We start from the raw sequence: 15,549 nt of genomic DNA, 5'->3' as shown, positions 1-15,549 counted from the left end.
AACAGAATACGATGCACAACTAACGGTGCTAGAAAGTGAATAACTCCACATCCGCAAATCAGAAGAAGCAGGGGAAGTAATTGTTGGGTAAGAACCATAAATGGACAGAAGTACATGGGTATTTACAGATATTAGCGTTGACTATAACATCGTTATAATACAGCCAATCTTCAAGGAGGTAAGTTATACTATTGTCCAATCGTAGCATGCAACGTTGATATTCTAGAGGGCTCCATCCAGTTCCGATTGGATGGGGCGTCCCTTCAGCCTGAAGTTGGAGTGAACTAAGAGCTCAAACAATTCCTATCCAACTTGAAAATGTCCCCGACCATACACACAGATCGCCTGTAATGGCGATATACACTTCGTTTCAGACTGGTATATTTAGACCGGCGTATCTTGAGCTTAAAGTGTATCACAATTAGTTAAGAGAAGATTAAAGAAGCCTATAAATAATATTTTCATCTTATCTTCACTTTATGGCACCTTTACGTGAGAAAGGATGATGAAATGGACCCTTCAAAACCCTATCTATCGTAATCTCACAAGCAACCACAAAAAATGCATTATGCTGGCACGCTTGAGTTGACTGACGAGGTGTAAGATAGATTATGACATATTTTCGCGTGAAATCCAAAGCACGCAATCTTGTATGGGATTTTGTGAGCTTGCTGAACCACCAGTTCATCTTTCTCTCTCTTATCCTTTACTTTCTTATATCCTCGCTAATCTGCACAGTACCAAGTACTTGAGGTACCTTTACGTTGACTGCAAACAACTAGAATGTTAGGCAGCTTTTACTTCGTGAGCAGCTGGTTAGATGTTCTGCCATGCTTGATTCTTTATATGTTTGAAATTCGTATGAATTTTTATTAATCTCAAGCATAGAAGACCACGCTATGTGACGGATTGGTGAAAATAATTAGATGATCCATTTCAGATGAATTGCCCGCCTCTGATGAGGATGATTTGTCATTTCACTTTGTTAGATTTGACACATAATCAGGGACGCATGTATCGCCTAATAGTATTCTCCCATTCTAAACTCTAACTGTTTCTCTTAATCGCAAGTGTCTTGGGTTTGTAAACGAAAGAGTGATGAAACATTATTTTTACGTAGATGCAGGGTCTGATTAGCTACGTGGTTAGATTTATCCTGCAGCCGAAACTGTCAACATCCTTGACTGACTAATCGGATGTGCCCAGCGAACCGTTTTAGTCATTTGTAAAGATTTATCATCTTTACATTTCGATTCCGTAATGGATTTGTCAGTTAAACGATCTAACAACACGTATGGTGGTTCATGATCTAGATAAGCCGGCTTTAGCCTATCAATACTTACTGTGTCGATGTTTCCATGTTTTTCCATCACGAAATATTTAGATTTTCTTGAGACGACTTTGAAAGGACCTTCAAATGGAGGACTGAGTGGTGCTTTTATTTTGTCACATCTTATCCAGACGTGCGTGCAATTGCTTAGGTCTTTAGGTATATATACGGCGCGCGATTGTTCACGAGTATTAATCGGCTTAAGTTTAGACATGTGGTCCCGTAGTTGATCTACATAATTTTCTAAATTAAGTTTTTGACTGTTAGTATTAGGGTTAATAAATTCACCTGGTAGTCTCAGAGTTGTTCCGAAAACCAGTTCCGCAGCTGAACACTGTGCGTCAGTTTTGACAGATGTTCGTATTCCCAACATAACTAACGGTAGGAATTCTGTCCACTGATTGGGGTTTGAGTGAGATATAAGAGCGGTTTTTAGCTGACGGTGAAAACGTTCTACCATCCCATTAGCCTGAGGATGATATGCAGTGCAGCGTATCCTATTGGAGCCTAGAAGTTTAGCCAAGTTATTAAATAGTTCGGATTCGAATTGCGCTCCTCTATCCGTCGTTATTGTTATAGGTGTACCAAAAATGGTTACCCAGTTCTGCATGAAAACTTTGGCTACTGTTTCCGCTGTGATGTCCGCTATCGGGATGGCTATAGGGAATCTGGTAAATCGATCTATGCATGTAAAAAGATAATTAAAACCGTTTGAACGTGGTAAAGGACCTACCAAGTCGATATGCACATGGGCAAAACGTGCATCTGGTTGCGAGAAAACACCTATGGGTGAATTTGTGTGACGATTTATCTTTGATTGTTGACATGCTGAACACTCTCCAACCCATTTGTGTACATTCTTCTGTAAATTCGGCCATATATATCTGGCATTGATTAGTTTTGTTGAAGCTTTTGCGCCAGGATGAGACAAAGAATGAAAGTTATTATATATCAACGTTCGCATACTTTTGGGAACGAAAGGTTGCGGCATTGCCTTGGTCGTGTCACAGTAGATTAGAATACCATCGACAGGTGATGGGAACTATTTTAAATTAAGACTTGAATTGTTTGTTTTAAGCAGGTTTTGTAATTCTAAATCCTGCTCCTGTTCGTTTCTCAACGTCTCGAAGTTTACTGTAGACTGCTGTAGCACGTTTATTTCTAGCCTAGATAAAGCATCTGCCGCCTGATTGTCCTGACCTTTGACATGTCGGATATCGCTTGTGAACTGTGATATATAGTCAAGGTGTCGGACTTCTCGAGGTGAGTATTTATCAGCTCTCGCTTTTAGTGCATTCGTTAGTGGTTTGTGATCCATAAAGACCATAAATTCCCTGCCTTCTAACATGTGTCGGAAGTGTTTAATGGTTAGGTAGATTGCAAGAAGTTCTCGCCCAAAGGTAGAATACCTTGTCTCTGCTGGAGCGAGTCTTTTTGAGAAGAAAGCAATTGGTTTCCAGGCGTTTTTAACCAGTTGGTTAAGGGTACCGCCTACTGCTTTATCAGAAGCATCCACCATCAAAGCAAGTGGGGAAAGAGAATTCGGATACATCAACGTAGTTGCTTGAGCTAGTTTATCTTTAAGCTGTTTAATAGCTTCGACAGCGTCAGAAGACAGTTTGAATTCTTTTGGTTTTCCTTTTAGTGAATCTGTCAAAGGTTGCATTAATTGTGCACAACCTGGTATGAATCTGCGATAAAGGTTAATTAGACCTAGAAAACTTCTCAGTTGTGTTAGAGAACTAGGTATGGGATATTGTTTAATGGTGTCTACTTCTTTTTTGATCGGTTTAATCCCTTCTGAGCTTATTGTGTGACCGAGAAATTCTAAAGTTTGAACACCGAAAACACACTTACTTTGATGTATGTTTATTCCATGTTCATCCAGTCTTTTTAACACTGTTTTTACATGCTGTTCGTGTGATTGCAAATCGGGGCTGGCAATTAACAAGTCGTCTATATACCCCTGCGCAAATGGCATATCTCGAAGTAGATTGTCTATGAATCTTTGAAATGTCTGTGCCGCATTTTTCAGGCCGAATGGCATGCGTACAAACTCGAATAAGCCAAAGGGTGTTGTAATAGCTGTCTTGAGGATATCTTCATCAGCCACTGGAATATTGTGATATGCCCTGACTAAGTCAATTTTAGTGAATATGTTCATACCCTGTAAACCGTTTGTGAAATCTTGGATATGCGGTATTGGGTACCTATCTGGTACGGTTTGACGGTTGAGGGCTCTGTAATCCCCGCACGGTCGCCAGTCACCTTCATTTTTCTTTGGGACCATATGCAAAGGGGATGCCCATTGACTATCGGAGGGACGGATAATACCCAGTTGTAGCATATAATCAAACTCGGCCCTAGCGATTTTGAGCTTATCTGGTGCTAGTCTCCTGGGTTTTGCAAAAACCGGTGCACCTTCGGTTTTGATAGTGTGACTTACTTTTAGTTTGTCTTTAGAAGGCTGTGGGTTTGGTTTAGTTAAGTTTGGAAATTCCGCGAGTATATCTTGGAATTTCGCTGTTGTTACTGGAGGAGTTTGAATCAAGTTAAGAGAGCTGATGTGACTTTCTTTGCCTTTTGTGTAATACGAAGTTTCTTTTAGTGTTAATCGCCGTTTCTTGGTGTCAACTAGAAATTCGTATCTCTCTAGAAAGTCCATCCCCAGTATTGCCAGATCTAAGTCGGCTACCGTGAAAACCCAAGGGAATTGCCTCCTGAACCCCAAATCTAGGGTTAAGTTTTTCTGCCCAAATGTCGCAATTTTAGTTTTATTTGCAGCTTGAAGTGTAATTGATGATGTTTCTCGACTAATCTCAGTTTTATTTTGAGGGATGATGCTAAGAGCAGCGCCAGTATCCACCAAGAAATTCAAGCCAGAGTTTCTGTCTCTAACATAAAACAAGCGACTGTTTTGGCGCCCCTCCTCAGTCGTCGCGACCTGGGGAGGGGTTACTCGTTTCCCGCTGTCTTAGAATTATGCTTAGGCCAGGCGCATGGTTGCATGCACTTGGTTGAGTTGACACCAAACTTCCAGTGGTACCAACAAAACTGCCCAGGTTGTCTGGACATTTGTGACCTGTTTTGTGACTTGGATCGTGGTCGTTGTGGTGACCTGCTCCTGTTTCTATGACCCATTTGCATTCTGGTGACAGCCTCAGTGAGACTCTTAACACTCGCAATGAGTCCTTCTGTGACGGGGTCTTTTGCTGATTCTACTTTTTGTGTGTGATTTATTGTGCCTGGTCCAGTTGGAGGACCTCTCTCCATGATTCTATCGGCTATACGCGCTAAATGAGATAGTGAGGTTTCAGGATCTTGTGCATCCAAACAGTGTTGGACGTAGCATGGGAGAGCTTGTATCCATCCTTGTTTTAGGACTGCTTCACCCACCGTGTTATCACCCATTAACACTTGGAGGTGACGCAAAAACTGTGACGGCGAACGATCACCTAGTGTTTCACCTTGAAAAAGTCTTTGGATTCTTTGACTATCTGATAATGATAAACGGTTTATTATCTCTCGTCTTAAGATGGTGTATGGTTGTGGTGATGGTGGATCTAAAATCAAGTCACGGACTTCTTTGGCAACTGAAGGAGGAAGGATAGAACACAAGTCTCTATAGCGAATTCCTTCAGATTTGGTATTGTGTCTTGTGAAATAATGCTCTAGTTGAGCAAACCACAACTCAGGATCACTACGATCAAATTCTGGAAGTCGGGATTTCGTAGTCATAACAGTGTCTATCTCCACTGGTGACAAATCCTCCAGATTATGGGTTTCTATTGAGTCTGACATGAGGTATGTGACAAATATAGCAATAAAGTTAGCACGAAAAATGGTTACTATAACACGAATAACTTAAGATAATACGGAATAAACTAGTTATATACTCAACTTAGTTTACGGATAATCCGGTCTACTTTTACGATTAAGTAAAAAAAAAAGATTAATAACAGAAATGAGGTTAAATTGTGTTCAAAAAGGGCTCACCACTTTCGTGCCTATAGGTAACCCTCGTGCTATTGATAGAAGAAACCAGAGAAGTAGTGAATAGGTCTTTATTTCGATCTTCGCGCAGTCACGGTGGAGCGTGGGATTATCTGTTCAGACAAACAAAGGCTCTCAACATTCCATATAAGATAGTAGGGAATATAACGCTTACAAAAGGTAAGGAAGTGAATGAATACTTGAACAATACTGTTTTAGCATATGCTTGGTTGTTTGGGGTCAACTCTTAACCAACCAACCTGAGCTGTTACAAGCAACAGAATGGAACGAAAAGTTATCAGATTATACAGAACAAATATTGATGCAGAATAGTATGAATTCATTATATTTCGTGGTTTCTCATCAGCTGCTTACAACCAAATATGCATCAGAGTTTTAGCATTGGGGTGATAAATAGGATTGAACGACTGACATAAGTGAATGTAAAGGATTAGAATAACAAAAGGTCATCAATGATAACTATACATATATATGTGTGCAAGGGAAGGTCAGAGGCTATTAGGTATTAGAACGAAGGGTGGCGTAAAAGTTGAGTGGAGAACAATTTGTTCTTACCCTTAACCTACCCTGGTAATGCTTATTTATTATCCAGAGTAGTCATCACATTGCTTTTGTGTACTTTATTTATTTTCTTACCTTAACCTGTCTAGTTGACCTCTTAATTTCCATATAAAAATGTCTTAACAAGTATATGTGTGGTCAGATTGTTCGAAATGTATTGCGCTAATATATCACATAATTCTGATAAACTTCGTCTTCTCATTGCATTATCGAAATTTATCAAAGGGACTAATTGTTTTAAATACATGTAGATTTATTTAACAGTATACAGAGTGTAGCCGGGTATTAGTATAAACATTAGTTTAATAATAATTTAGAATGATGCTATCATAGTCACAATTAATTGCAAAGGATAATCAAATATAAATTTCTGTGTGTTATATATATGTTGTGGAGATAAAAAGAATCTGAGAATTTAATTCGTTTAAGTGTAACATAGGGTTTTTCTCCTTTTAGTTATAGACTTTGGATATTTAGGAATAAAATATGTTTAGAAGGACAAGAGGAGATGAAAAGAATATCTAATGTATCGAGGGACTAATAATGATATTATTAATGGTAATGATTATAAATATGAACATAAGCAGACTTCACATATTAAGATGAATAAAAAGAAAAGAAAATAGACGTGAGAAGTTTCGAAGGTTTCACCTTGCTTTTCAGTCAATTAAATAGACGACTGACCTTTTTTGTATAAATCCTTGTTAAGCACGTTGATATTAATTAGGTGACACAATCCACTTTTGGAAAGAAAATCATCAAGAAGACTTCGAAACCGGGTTGTAGTTTCACTGCATCGGAGGTTCATTGGCAGTCTGTTTCACATGGTTGAGTAGCGAATAACGGAAAAATTCTGGCGTAAATTTGTGTGGGTTCTTGGAATTGCTAGAATATTTTCCTAATTGAATAGATTGTGAGATGATATCACAGAGCATGAAGGAGTGGATACAAAAGAGTAGGAAACACCATTAATAAGCCTGTAGATAAAGATAAGGTTTAATTTGACACGCCTGATCCAGAGGGGTTCTAATTTTAGTTGTTGGCATCTTTGGCGATAGTCTTTATTGTCGGAATACCCAAAAACGGTTTTGGTGGATCTACTTTGAACACCTTCAATTTTGATCAGATCGTTATGCCTGCAACTAAGCGCGCCTTTTATGAACTGGTAGAACGCTGAAGCTTTGTTTCCGGTCGCGATCATCCTGTTTTGTGTTCTTGGTAATTTGTGTTTCCTTCAAAAACACCCGTTTGAAAATATTACTTTTTATCTTGGTGATTGATGATAGAATCAAGAACAAAATAAAGGAGGAAATAATTGCAACGCTAAAAACCTGTCACTTTGATCCTCGATAACTGTTCAGTCCCTGTCAGTGTAGTTGAAGCCTAACTGTATCTCGTTGGGACATTCATACGACCATTCCAACCAGTTGATCAGGTTGAACTCTACAGCGCTTCAATCTTGAAGATGGCTCTCGAAGACAGTCAGACATTTGTAAATAAAGAATTTCTCACAGGCGTTGTTGAAGGGTTTTATTTTCGACCTTGGACATATCCTCAAAGAAAACAACTGTTTCGGAGAATGAATCAAATGGGGATGAATGCTTACCTGTATGCCCCTAAGGATGATATAAAACACAGACAGTCATGTAGGGATTCGTACACTCAAGAAGAAGAGCAGCAACTTCAGTTTTTGATCACTGAGTCCACTGAAGCTGGAGTACTTTTTATTTTTGCTATATCACCGGGCTTTGATGTAACGTTTTCTAGTGCTAAAGAAGTAGATATTTTAAAGAAAAAAGTTGATCAGGTTTTAAAACTTGGTTGTCGTGCATTTGCCCTTCTTTTTGATGATATTAAGCCACGCTTATGTCCCGCAGATCGAGAAGTATTTAACTCATCAGCCCGTGCTCATGTTATGTTTGCGAACGAAATTTACAACCATTTAGGATGTCCAGATGTCTTTTTATTCTGTCCAACGGGGTACAGTGAGAGTTTGGCAGTACCTAATACTAATAAATCAGAATATTTAGCGACAGTTGCTTCCTGTTTAACACCAGGTATCGCTGTAATCTGGACCGGTCCGCTTGTAGTGTCTAAACGAACTTTAGCTAAGGAGCTGAAGGAATTATTTACTTTCTTACAACATCCTATCGTTTTATGGGACAATCTACATGTTAATGATTATGACCAGCGTCGCGTATTTATAGGACCATACAGTGGTCGACCCCTAGCTTTACGTCACAAAGGCTTGCTTGGAGGAGTGCTGACCAATCCGAATTGTGAATTTGAAGCAAACTATGTGGCGTTTCATACTCTTGCACAATGGTCCAGAAAAGCTGGTAGCATCATATGATACAATCAACTGATACAGAAATGCTATGTACAAGTGAAGATTTTGAATCTAACGCTTCTGATGATAACGAAATGATTGTTGATGGTATCGATTATCAAAAATCAGGTGATATTAATGAACACCCGTCCGTCTGTCAGGATGACTGTGTAAATAGGAAACGACAGTATGCATCTGTTTACAGACCTCGTGAAGCTCTTCGTATAGCTTTACGAGACTGGCTTGCATTAATGCTTCAGGTTGGTGCTTCAAAACCTAGCACAGCTATAGGTACTCCTACACCTATGGATACAGATAATCTTGAAACTGGTCAAAACGAAGCTACCGTGCAGATTGAATCCACTCCTTCCAATATGGTCATGATTTATGATAATAATTCTTCTGAAACCCCTATTTCAGGTGATGTGAATACAGTTGCTGTTACCTTAGAGGATTTGGAAATGTTTGCTGATCTTTTCTATTTACCTTTCTCTCATGTATCTTCAGCTATTCGTCTACCAGAATTGGGACATTGGTTATGCGAATATTCGTATGTTTGTGGACCTAACCCACCGATCTTTAGAAAGCAACAGAATGGAACAAAAAGTTATCAGATTATACAGAACAAATATTGATGCAGAATAGTGTGAATTCATTATATTTCGTGGTTTCTCATCAGCTGCTTACAACCAAATATGCATCAGAGTTTTAGCATTGGGGTGATAAATAGGATTGAACGACTGACATAAGTGAATGTAAAGGATTAGAATAACAAAAGGTCATCAATGATAACTATACATATATATGTGTGCAAGGGAAGGTCAGAGGCTATTAGGTATTAGAACGAAGGGTGGCGTAAAAGTTGAGTGGAGTTCAAAGATAGATAAGATCAAAAGTGTGATTAATTTAGATGTAATTAAAAACAATTAGCGTGGGTTACGTAATAATTGAATAAAATTTTGAGAGTTCATATAATTAAGAGGGACAAATGAGCGGAAATGTGTGAGAGAAAGGGTGGTTTAAGAATTGGATAAAGGAAGAGGAATATAATAAAAACTGAATATTAACCCAAATTAAACTAATAACAAGAAACGTGAAACAAACAAAAAAACAAAAAAACGGATTACCAGGGTAGTAATAAGTTTATCACTGTCCCTTTTTGAGTACGCAGATCCGGTTTGAGTTTTTTATCGCTATCGCTTCAGCAAACCGGAAAGCATCTGCACTTCTTTGTTTACTAATGATTTTAAAGGCATGAGAAATTTCAATGGTGTGCCCGGTGTTGAGTAAATGCCGAGCTGTCGCACTGTTGAGAGGCCTGGACCTTTGCAGCCTCAGTTTCTTAGGAACATGCTCAGAAATGCGGAAATGTACTCTTCTCTCGGTTCTTCTGATGTACCTGCTTTGGCACGTACATGTAAATCGCTAAATGCAGTTGCAGCTTCTGAGAAAAGAGGACCTGTCGATTTTAGTTTGTTTGAGTGAGCAGTTTGTTTCCCACACCGTTGTCAGTTTAGCTGCTGGGTAGGTCGCTTTCAACACGGAATTAAGTCTGTGATTAATTATTCCAGCGATTTCATCTCCTTTGCGTTTTCACGTAGGCACTTGGTGATTAAAGCCACTTCTTCAAGACACTCATTTGAGCAGATTTTGCGTGCGCGGTCGAAAAGGGTTCGTGCAATACCCTTTTTGTAACTCATTGGACAGAAACTGTAGTAATTGAGATACAGCCCACTCCAAGTGTTTTTGTGATGAACATATCTTTGTCTAATTCCAATATCTAAGAAATGGAATTTATCTTCGTCTTCATGTTCCATGGTAAATTTTATATCCTTGTGTGCTTTATTAAACAAACTGAGCAAATTGATGGAGTGTTTGTGATTGTCGCAAACAAGAAAGGTGTCATCCATGCATCTACAGCATAGTGTGGTACTATCGATGGCATGCTTAAGCCTCTTTTGTTCGAGGTCACCCATAAATATGTCGGCCAGAATTGGACACAAAGGGCTACTCATGGCCACTCCAGCAATTTTTCGGTAGAACACATTGTTGAATTCGGGTTGTATGTTCTTTGTACACAGAAACAGGAGCTGTTTGAACTCATGGATTGGTAAAGGTAAAAGTTCAGAATATTCACTTATGATTTCTGCCGTTTCATCTAAGGGTATATTTGTGAAAACTGACGAGACGTCAAATGAGACCATGAATTTATCAGAAGCATTTATATTATCAAGTTTTGTTTAAAAATTCAAAACTATCTTTCAGACTATAGGGTGCTAGTTTCTTGCGGATTGGTTCCAAGCACCTTGTCAGCCAGCGGGCGAGTTTATGAAAGGGTGATTTTGTCATAGATATTATTGGTCTTATCGGGATGTCGGTTTTGTGTATTTTGGATAGGCCGTATATAACCATACATGTAACGAACTCAAACCAAAAGGATCACAATTACCATACTTATACATTCTCAGGTAATTGTGTTGGTTTTGGTGTTTCAGCACCGGATGCGGTATGTTAGGCTCGTGAACTACTGTAAACTAAAATACCATATTCAAGAATTGGTAAGATACATTTTTTGTATAATAATAATCTTGATTCGATATTAATGAATTTTATCATTATGAATCCAATGAGCTTTCTAGCTTTGGATACTTGAGATGCAATGTGCTCATAAAAGTTCAAACTGTTGCTATATCTTAAACCTAAGTCACGAACAGTGTTGAGATGTTTCAGTGTATGTTTGTGTATGGCCAGATATAGTGAAGGCAACGGCCAATGTGAATAAATCCAATTTTATCAACAATAAGTGGCAATTTCCACGACATAGTCCATTTGTACAACCTGCTTATTTCTTCTTGGATTACCGCTGAAATATAGCATTCTTTGGTGGGAGATGAGAATGAATAAACAACTTTTAGATCATCGGCAAAAAGAAATGGTTTACCATATTGAAACAGGTAACACACGTCATTGATAAAAAGGAGAAATAGTAATGGACCAATAACACTTCCTTGTATAACTCCACTGGTTAAATTCACAGGCTTGGAGTAGCAAGATCCAAAGCGGACAATTTGGCTACGTTCTTCTAAAAATGACTTGAGCCAAGATAAAAGGGGATTCTGTATTCCATATGAAGAGAGTTTTAGAAGAAGAAGCTTGTGTGGGACGCTGTCGAAGGCCTTACTAAAGCCGAAGTACATAATTATTACTGACTGACCAACATCACTTCTCTGGGTAATTTGATCAAAAAATTCCAGGTGCGATGTGAAGCATGAGAGTTTAGTCATGAACCCGTGTTGGGATGAGCTAATCAGATTAGCCGAGAGCAAAAATGATAATAGCTGTTTGTGGATGATTTTTTCAATAGTTCTTGATAGTACGGATATCAAATTAATTGACCCATAGTTTACAATATCACCACGTGATCCCGTTTTGAATCTAGGGGTGATAAGAGATGTTTTCCATACAGATGGATAGGCCCCATATTCCATAGATAGGTTGAAAAGTTATAAACAAAATAATGTGAATTCTCTACTATCATATTTCACAAATGATGAAGGAATCCCGTCAGGTCCACCGTCATAAGACATTTTCAGGCAGCTATGGCCTGCTTGATTTTAGAGGGTAGGAAATCAATTTTCGATAGGTGTCTGGATGTCAGCATTGGAAATTTGTCGATAGAGCTTTCAGTTCTAGTGTTGTAGCACTGCGAAGAATGCTGGCTGAATTGTTTGCAAATAATATCGGGGTCATCAGCAATGCTTCCGTTAGCTATGAAGAATTTGGTCGTGCCAAGAGGACTTGACTTCACACGCGATTTGAAAAGCCGAAGTATTGATAACTCTGGGCTTTTATTACGCAGGGCTTTATTTTCTATTTTCATAAAATACATGCGTTTAGATGAAGCACTCCTGTCCATTGAGTTAAGTATACTCTGAAGCAACTCCGCCTGTAGCTCCTCCAGAGGCTACTGCCGATCCCAATCCCCGGTAAAGGAGGAGGGTTGGGCATGGAGTCAGCGAGCCCATCTCGTAGAAAACCAACTCGCTAAAAAAGCGCTAACCAGAAAAATTATTCAAACCAATTAAACTCGATCCCTGGGACTTGAAGGAATTATTATGACGTCTCATGATGAAAGCCGAGTTCCTTCAGAAGTTATGAGGCCGATACACCTTCTAGCAACCAGAGCAACAATTTTTATGGGTGCATGGAACGTCCGGACAACGTGGGAGACTGGGAGAACCATCCAAGTTGCTGCAGAAATGAGGAAATACAACCTGAAGGTGCTTGGAGTCAGTGAGGCATATTGTACACGGGTTGGACAACAACGAATGTAAGATCCATTTTAAAGGTGAAAATCCCTCCATGTATACCTCCGCAACTTCTTAATAGTTTCTTTATTTGTACATTATTGTTAATCTTTTTGATGCCAATGAGACTGTAATGTTTAATTTCATAGTAGTTTTCTCAGTTTTTCTATCGCTTTCATTAAGTTTCTATGCTTCTTCTTGAACTGTATCTAATTTGTTTTAATTGATATCGTTCTGGCGGCTGCCATATTGATTGTTCCACCTTTGATCGCGTTGTTTTATTTGACTGGGATAGTGCATTTCGATTGTTAATTGGAGCACTTTCCCAGAATTGGAAACACTGTGTTATAAAGCAACATTTGGAACGCATTATTTACTCGATCTATCCAGGAAGGATAGAATAACACTTATTTTTTGGAGCGTTCGGCAATTTTCATGTATTTCTTATCACTTTGCTACTTATTGTAATTTAGATTGATTATTTTGAGAACAATTGTTGGTTGAATAACTGTGTGGTAATATTTCTTTAGGTAAATTTGTACATTTTTATATATGATGAATTTTAGAACCGTTGTTAACCAAATAACCTTGTTGTGATTTCGATTGGGTCGCGCGTCAATACACCTATTCCACAAAGTTATTCATCAGTAGAACCTAGTTGGATCTAGGGTTTGAATCTTACAACGACTACCTTCAGTAGAACTTCTGTTATACTCCAGTCATGAAGAAGAAAATGCCTCACATACACAAGGAGCTGCATTGATGCTGTCCAAACGAGCACAAAATACACTTATAGAATGGGAATCTCATGGACCCAGGATCATCAAAGCCTCCTTCAAAACAAAGAAAGAGGGTATTACAATGAACGCCATCCAATGATATGCGCCTACCAACGACTACAATGAAGATATTAAAGATCAATTCTACGATAGGCTGCAGTCAATCGTCAAGAAATGCCCAACAAAGGACCTGACCATTCTGATGGGAGATTTAAATGCTAAAATTGGAATGACCAACACTGGGTTCGAAGACGTCATGGACTGGGAGAAAGGAACGAAAACGGTGAGAGATTTGCAAATCTATGTGCCTTCAATAAACTGGTCATAGGCGGCACTATATTCCCACACAAACGCATTCAAAAACCACATGGACTTCACCGGACCACACTACACAAAACCAAATCGACTATAATAATAATAATATATTTCTGCAGTAGCAGGTACACGCCATTTTTACAGGCATGATCTACAATTTACAACATATACTGCATCAACAAAAAGTTTAGGAGTACTATGGAGGATGTGAGAACCAGGAGAGGAGCTGATATAGCATCAGATCATCACTTGCTGAAATTAAAACTTAAGAAGCACTGGACAATGGGGCGGACAACATCACAAAAGTTTAATACGGCTTTCCTTCGGGATACTGACAAACTCAACGAATTCAAGATAGCCCTCAGCAATAGGTTCCAGGCCTTTCACGATCTACTCAATGGAGAGGGAACTACTATGGAGAACAACTGGTAAGGGATAAAAGAGGCAATCATTTCAACATGTGAGGAGGTCCTGGGCCACAAGAAGCACCACCACAAGGAATGGATCACTGTTGGTACACTGGATAAGATTGAAGAGAGGAGGAACAAGAAGTCAGCAATCAATACCAGCCGAACAAGAGCAGAAAAAGTCAAGGTACAAGTTGAATACACAGAAGCAAACAAGCAAGTGAAGAGGAGCATCAGAACCGACAAACGTAAATATATGGAGATTTAGCAATGACGGCGGAAAAAGCTGCAAGAGAAGGAAACATGAGACAATTGTATGATACAACAAAGAAACTTGCTGGAAATTACCGTAAACCAGAACGACCAGTGAAAAGCAAGGAAGGCAAGGTAATCAACAACATCAAAGAACAACGGAACAGGTTAGTAGAACACTTCAAAGAACTCTTGAATCGACCGGCTCCACTGAACCCACCCAACATCGAAGCGGCACCCACAGACCTCCCAATCGATGTTGGCCCACCAGCAATTGAAGAGGTCAGCATGGCCATCAGACAAATCAGAAGCGGCAAAGCAGCGGGACCAGACAACATCCTGGCAGAGGCACTGAAAGCAGACGTAGCAGCAACTGCCAAGATACTACACATCCTCTTCAGTAAGATTTGGGATGAAAAACAAGTGCCAACAGATTGGAAAGAAAGACACTTGATCAAGATATCAAAGAAAGGCGATCTTAGCAAGTGTGATAACTACAGAGGAATCACACTTCTCTCAATACCAGGAAACGTCATCAACAGGGTGTTGCTAAACAGAATGAAGGACTCCGTAGACGTCCAACTTCGAGATCAACAGGCTGGATTTCGTAAGGATCGATCGTGTACAGACCAAATCGCAACTCTACGTATCATTGTGGAACAATCAATCGAATGGAATTCATCACTCTACATCAACTTCATTGACTAACAGAAAGCATTTGATAGCGTGGACAGGACAACACTATGGAGGCTTCTTCGACACTACGGCGTGCCTGAGAAGATAAGCAATATCATACGGAATTCTTATGATGGATTAAACTGAAAAATCGTGCATGGAGGACAACTCACTGACCCGTTCAAAGTAAAGACCGGTGTTAGACAAGGTTGCTTACTCTCACCCTTTCTCTTTCTCCTGGTGATTGACTGGATTATGAAGACGTCAACATCCGGAGGGAAGCACGGGATACAGTGGACAGGTAGGATGCAGCTGGACGATCTAGACTTCGCAGATGATCTGGCTCTTCTATCGCACGCACAACAACAAATACAAGAGAAAACGATCAGTGCAGCAACAGTCTCAGCAACAGCAGGTCTCAACATTCACAAAGCGAAAAGTAATACTCTCCGATACAACGCGACATGCATCAATCTAATAACACTCGACGGAGAAGCTATGGAGGATGTAAAAACCTTCGCATATCTGGGCAGCATCATCGATGAACAAGGTGAATCTGATGCAGATGTGGAGGAGCGGA

The 15,549-nt window shown here is 39.4% G+C and overlaps 2 protein-coding genes across 2 annotated transcripts; one reads left to right on the top strand and one right to left on the bottom strand.

The window, feature by feature from the left end:
• Positions 1 to 4,285: 4,285 nt before the first annotated feature.
• On the bottom strand, positions 4,286 to 5,131 carry Smp_189480 (hypothetical protein; the record flags this gene model as incomplete). Its single annotated transcript, XM_018799243.1, has 1 exon — positions 4,286 to 5,131. The coding sequence occupies one exon, from the start codon at positions 5,129 to 5,131 to the stop codon at positions 4,286 to 4,288; it is 846 nt and encodes a 281-aa protein (XP_018651051.1).
• Positions 5,132 to 7,370: 2,239 nt separating this feature from the next.
• Positions 7,371 to 8,869, top strand: Smp_210490 (aminopeptidase P homologue (M24 family); the record flags this gene model as incomplete). Its single annotated transcript, XM_018799241.1, has 2 exons — positions 7,371 to 8,244; positions 8,364 to 8,869. The coding sequence occupies 2 exons, from the start codon at positions 7,371 to 7,373 to the stop codon at positions 8,867 to 8,869; spliced, it is 1,380 nt and encodes a 459-aa protein (XP_018651050.1).
• Positions 8,870 to 15,549: the final 6,680 nt, after the last annotated feature.

The sequence above is a fragment of the Schistosoma mansoni genome, chromosome 3 (assembly GCF_000237925.1).
Source record: "Schistosoma mansoni strain Puerto Rico chromosome 3, complete genome".
Taxonomy (NCBI): domain Eukaryota; kingdom Metazoa; phylum Platyhelminthes; class Trematoda; order Strigeidida; family Schistosomatidae; genus Schistosoma; species Schistosoma mansoni.
Note: the sequence above shows the minus strand (reverse complement) of the source record. Positions and strands in the feature narration are given on the sequence as shown.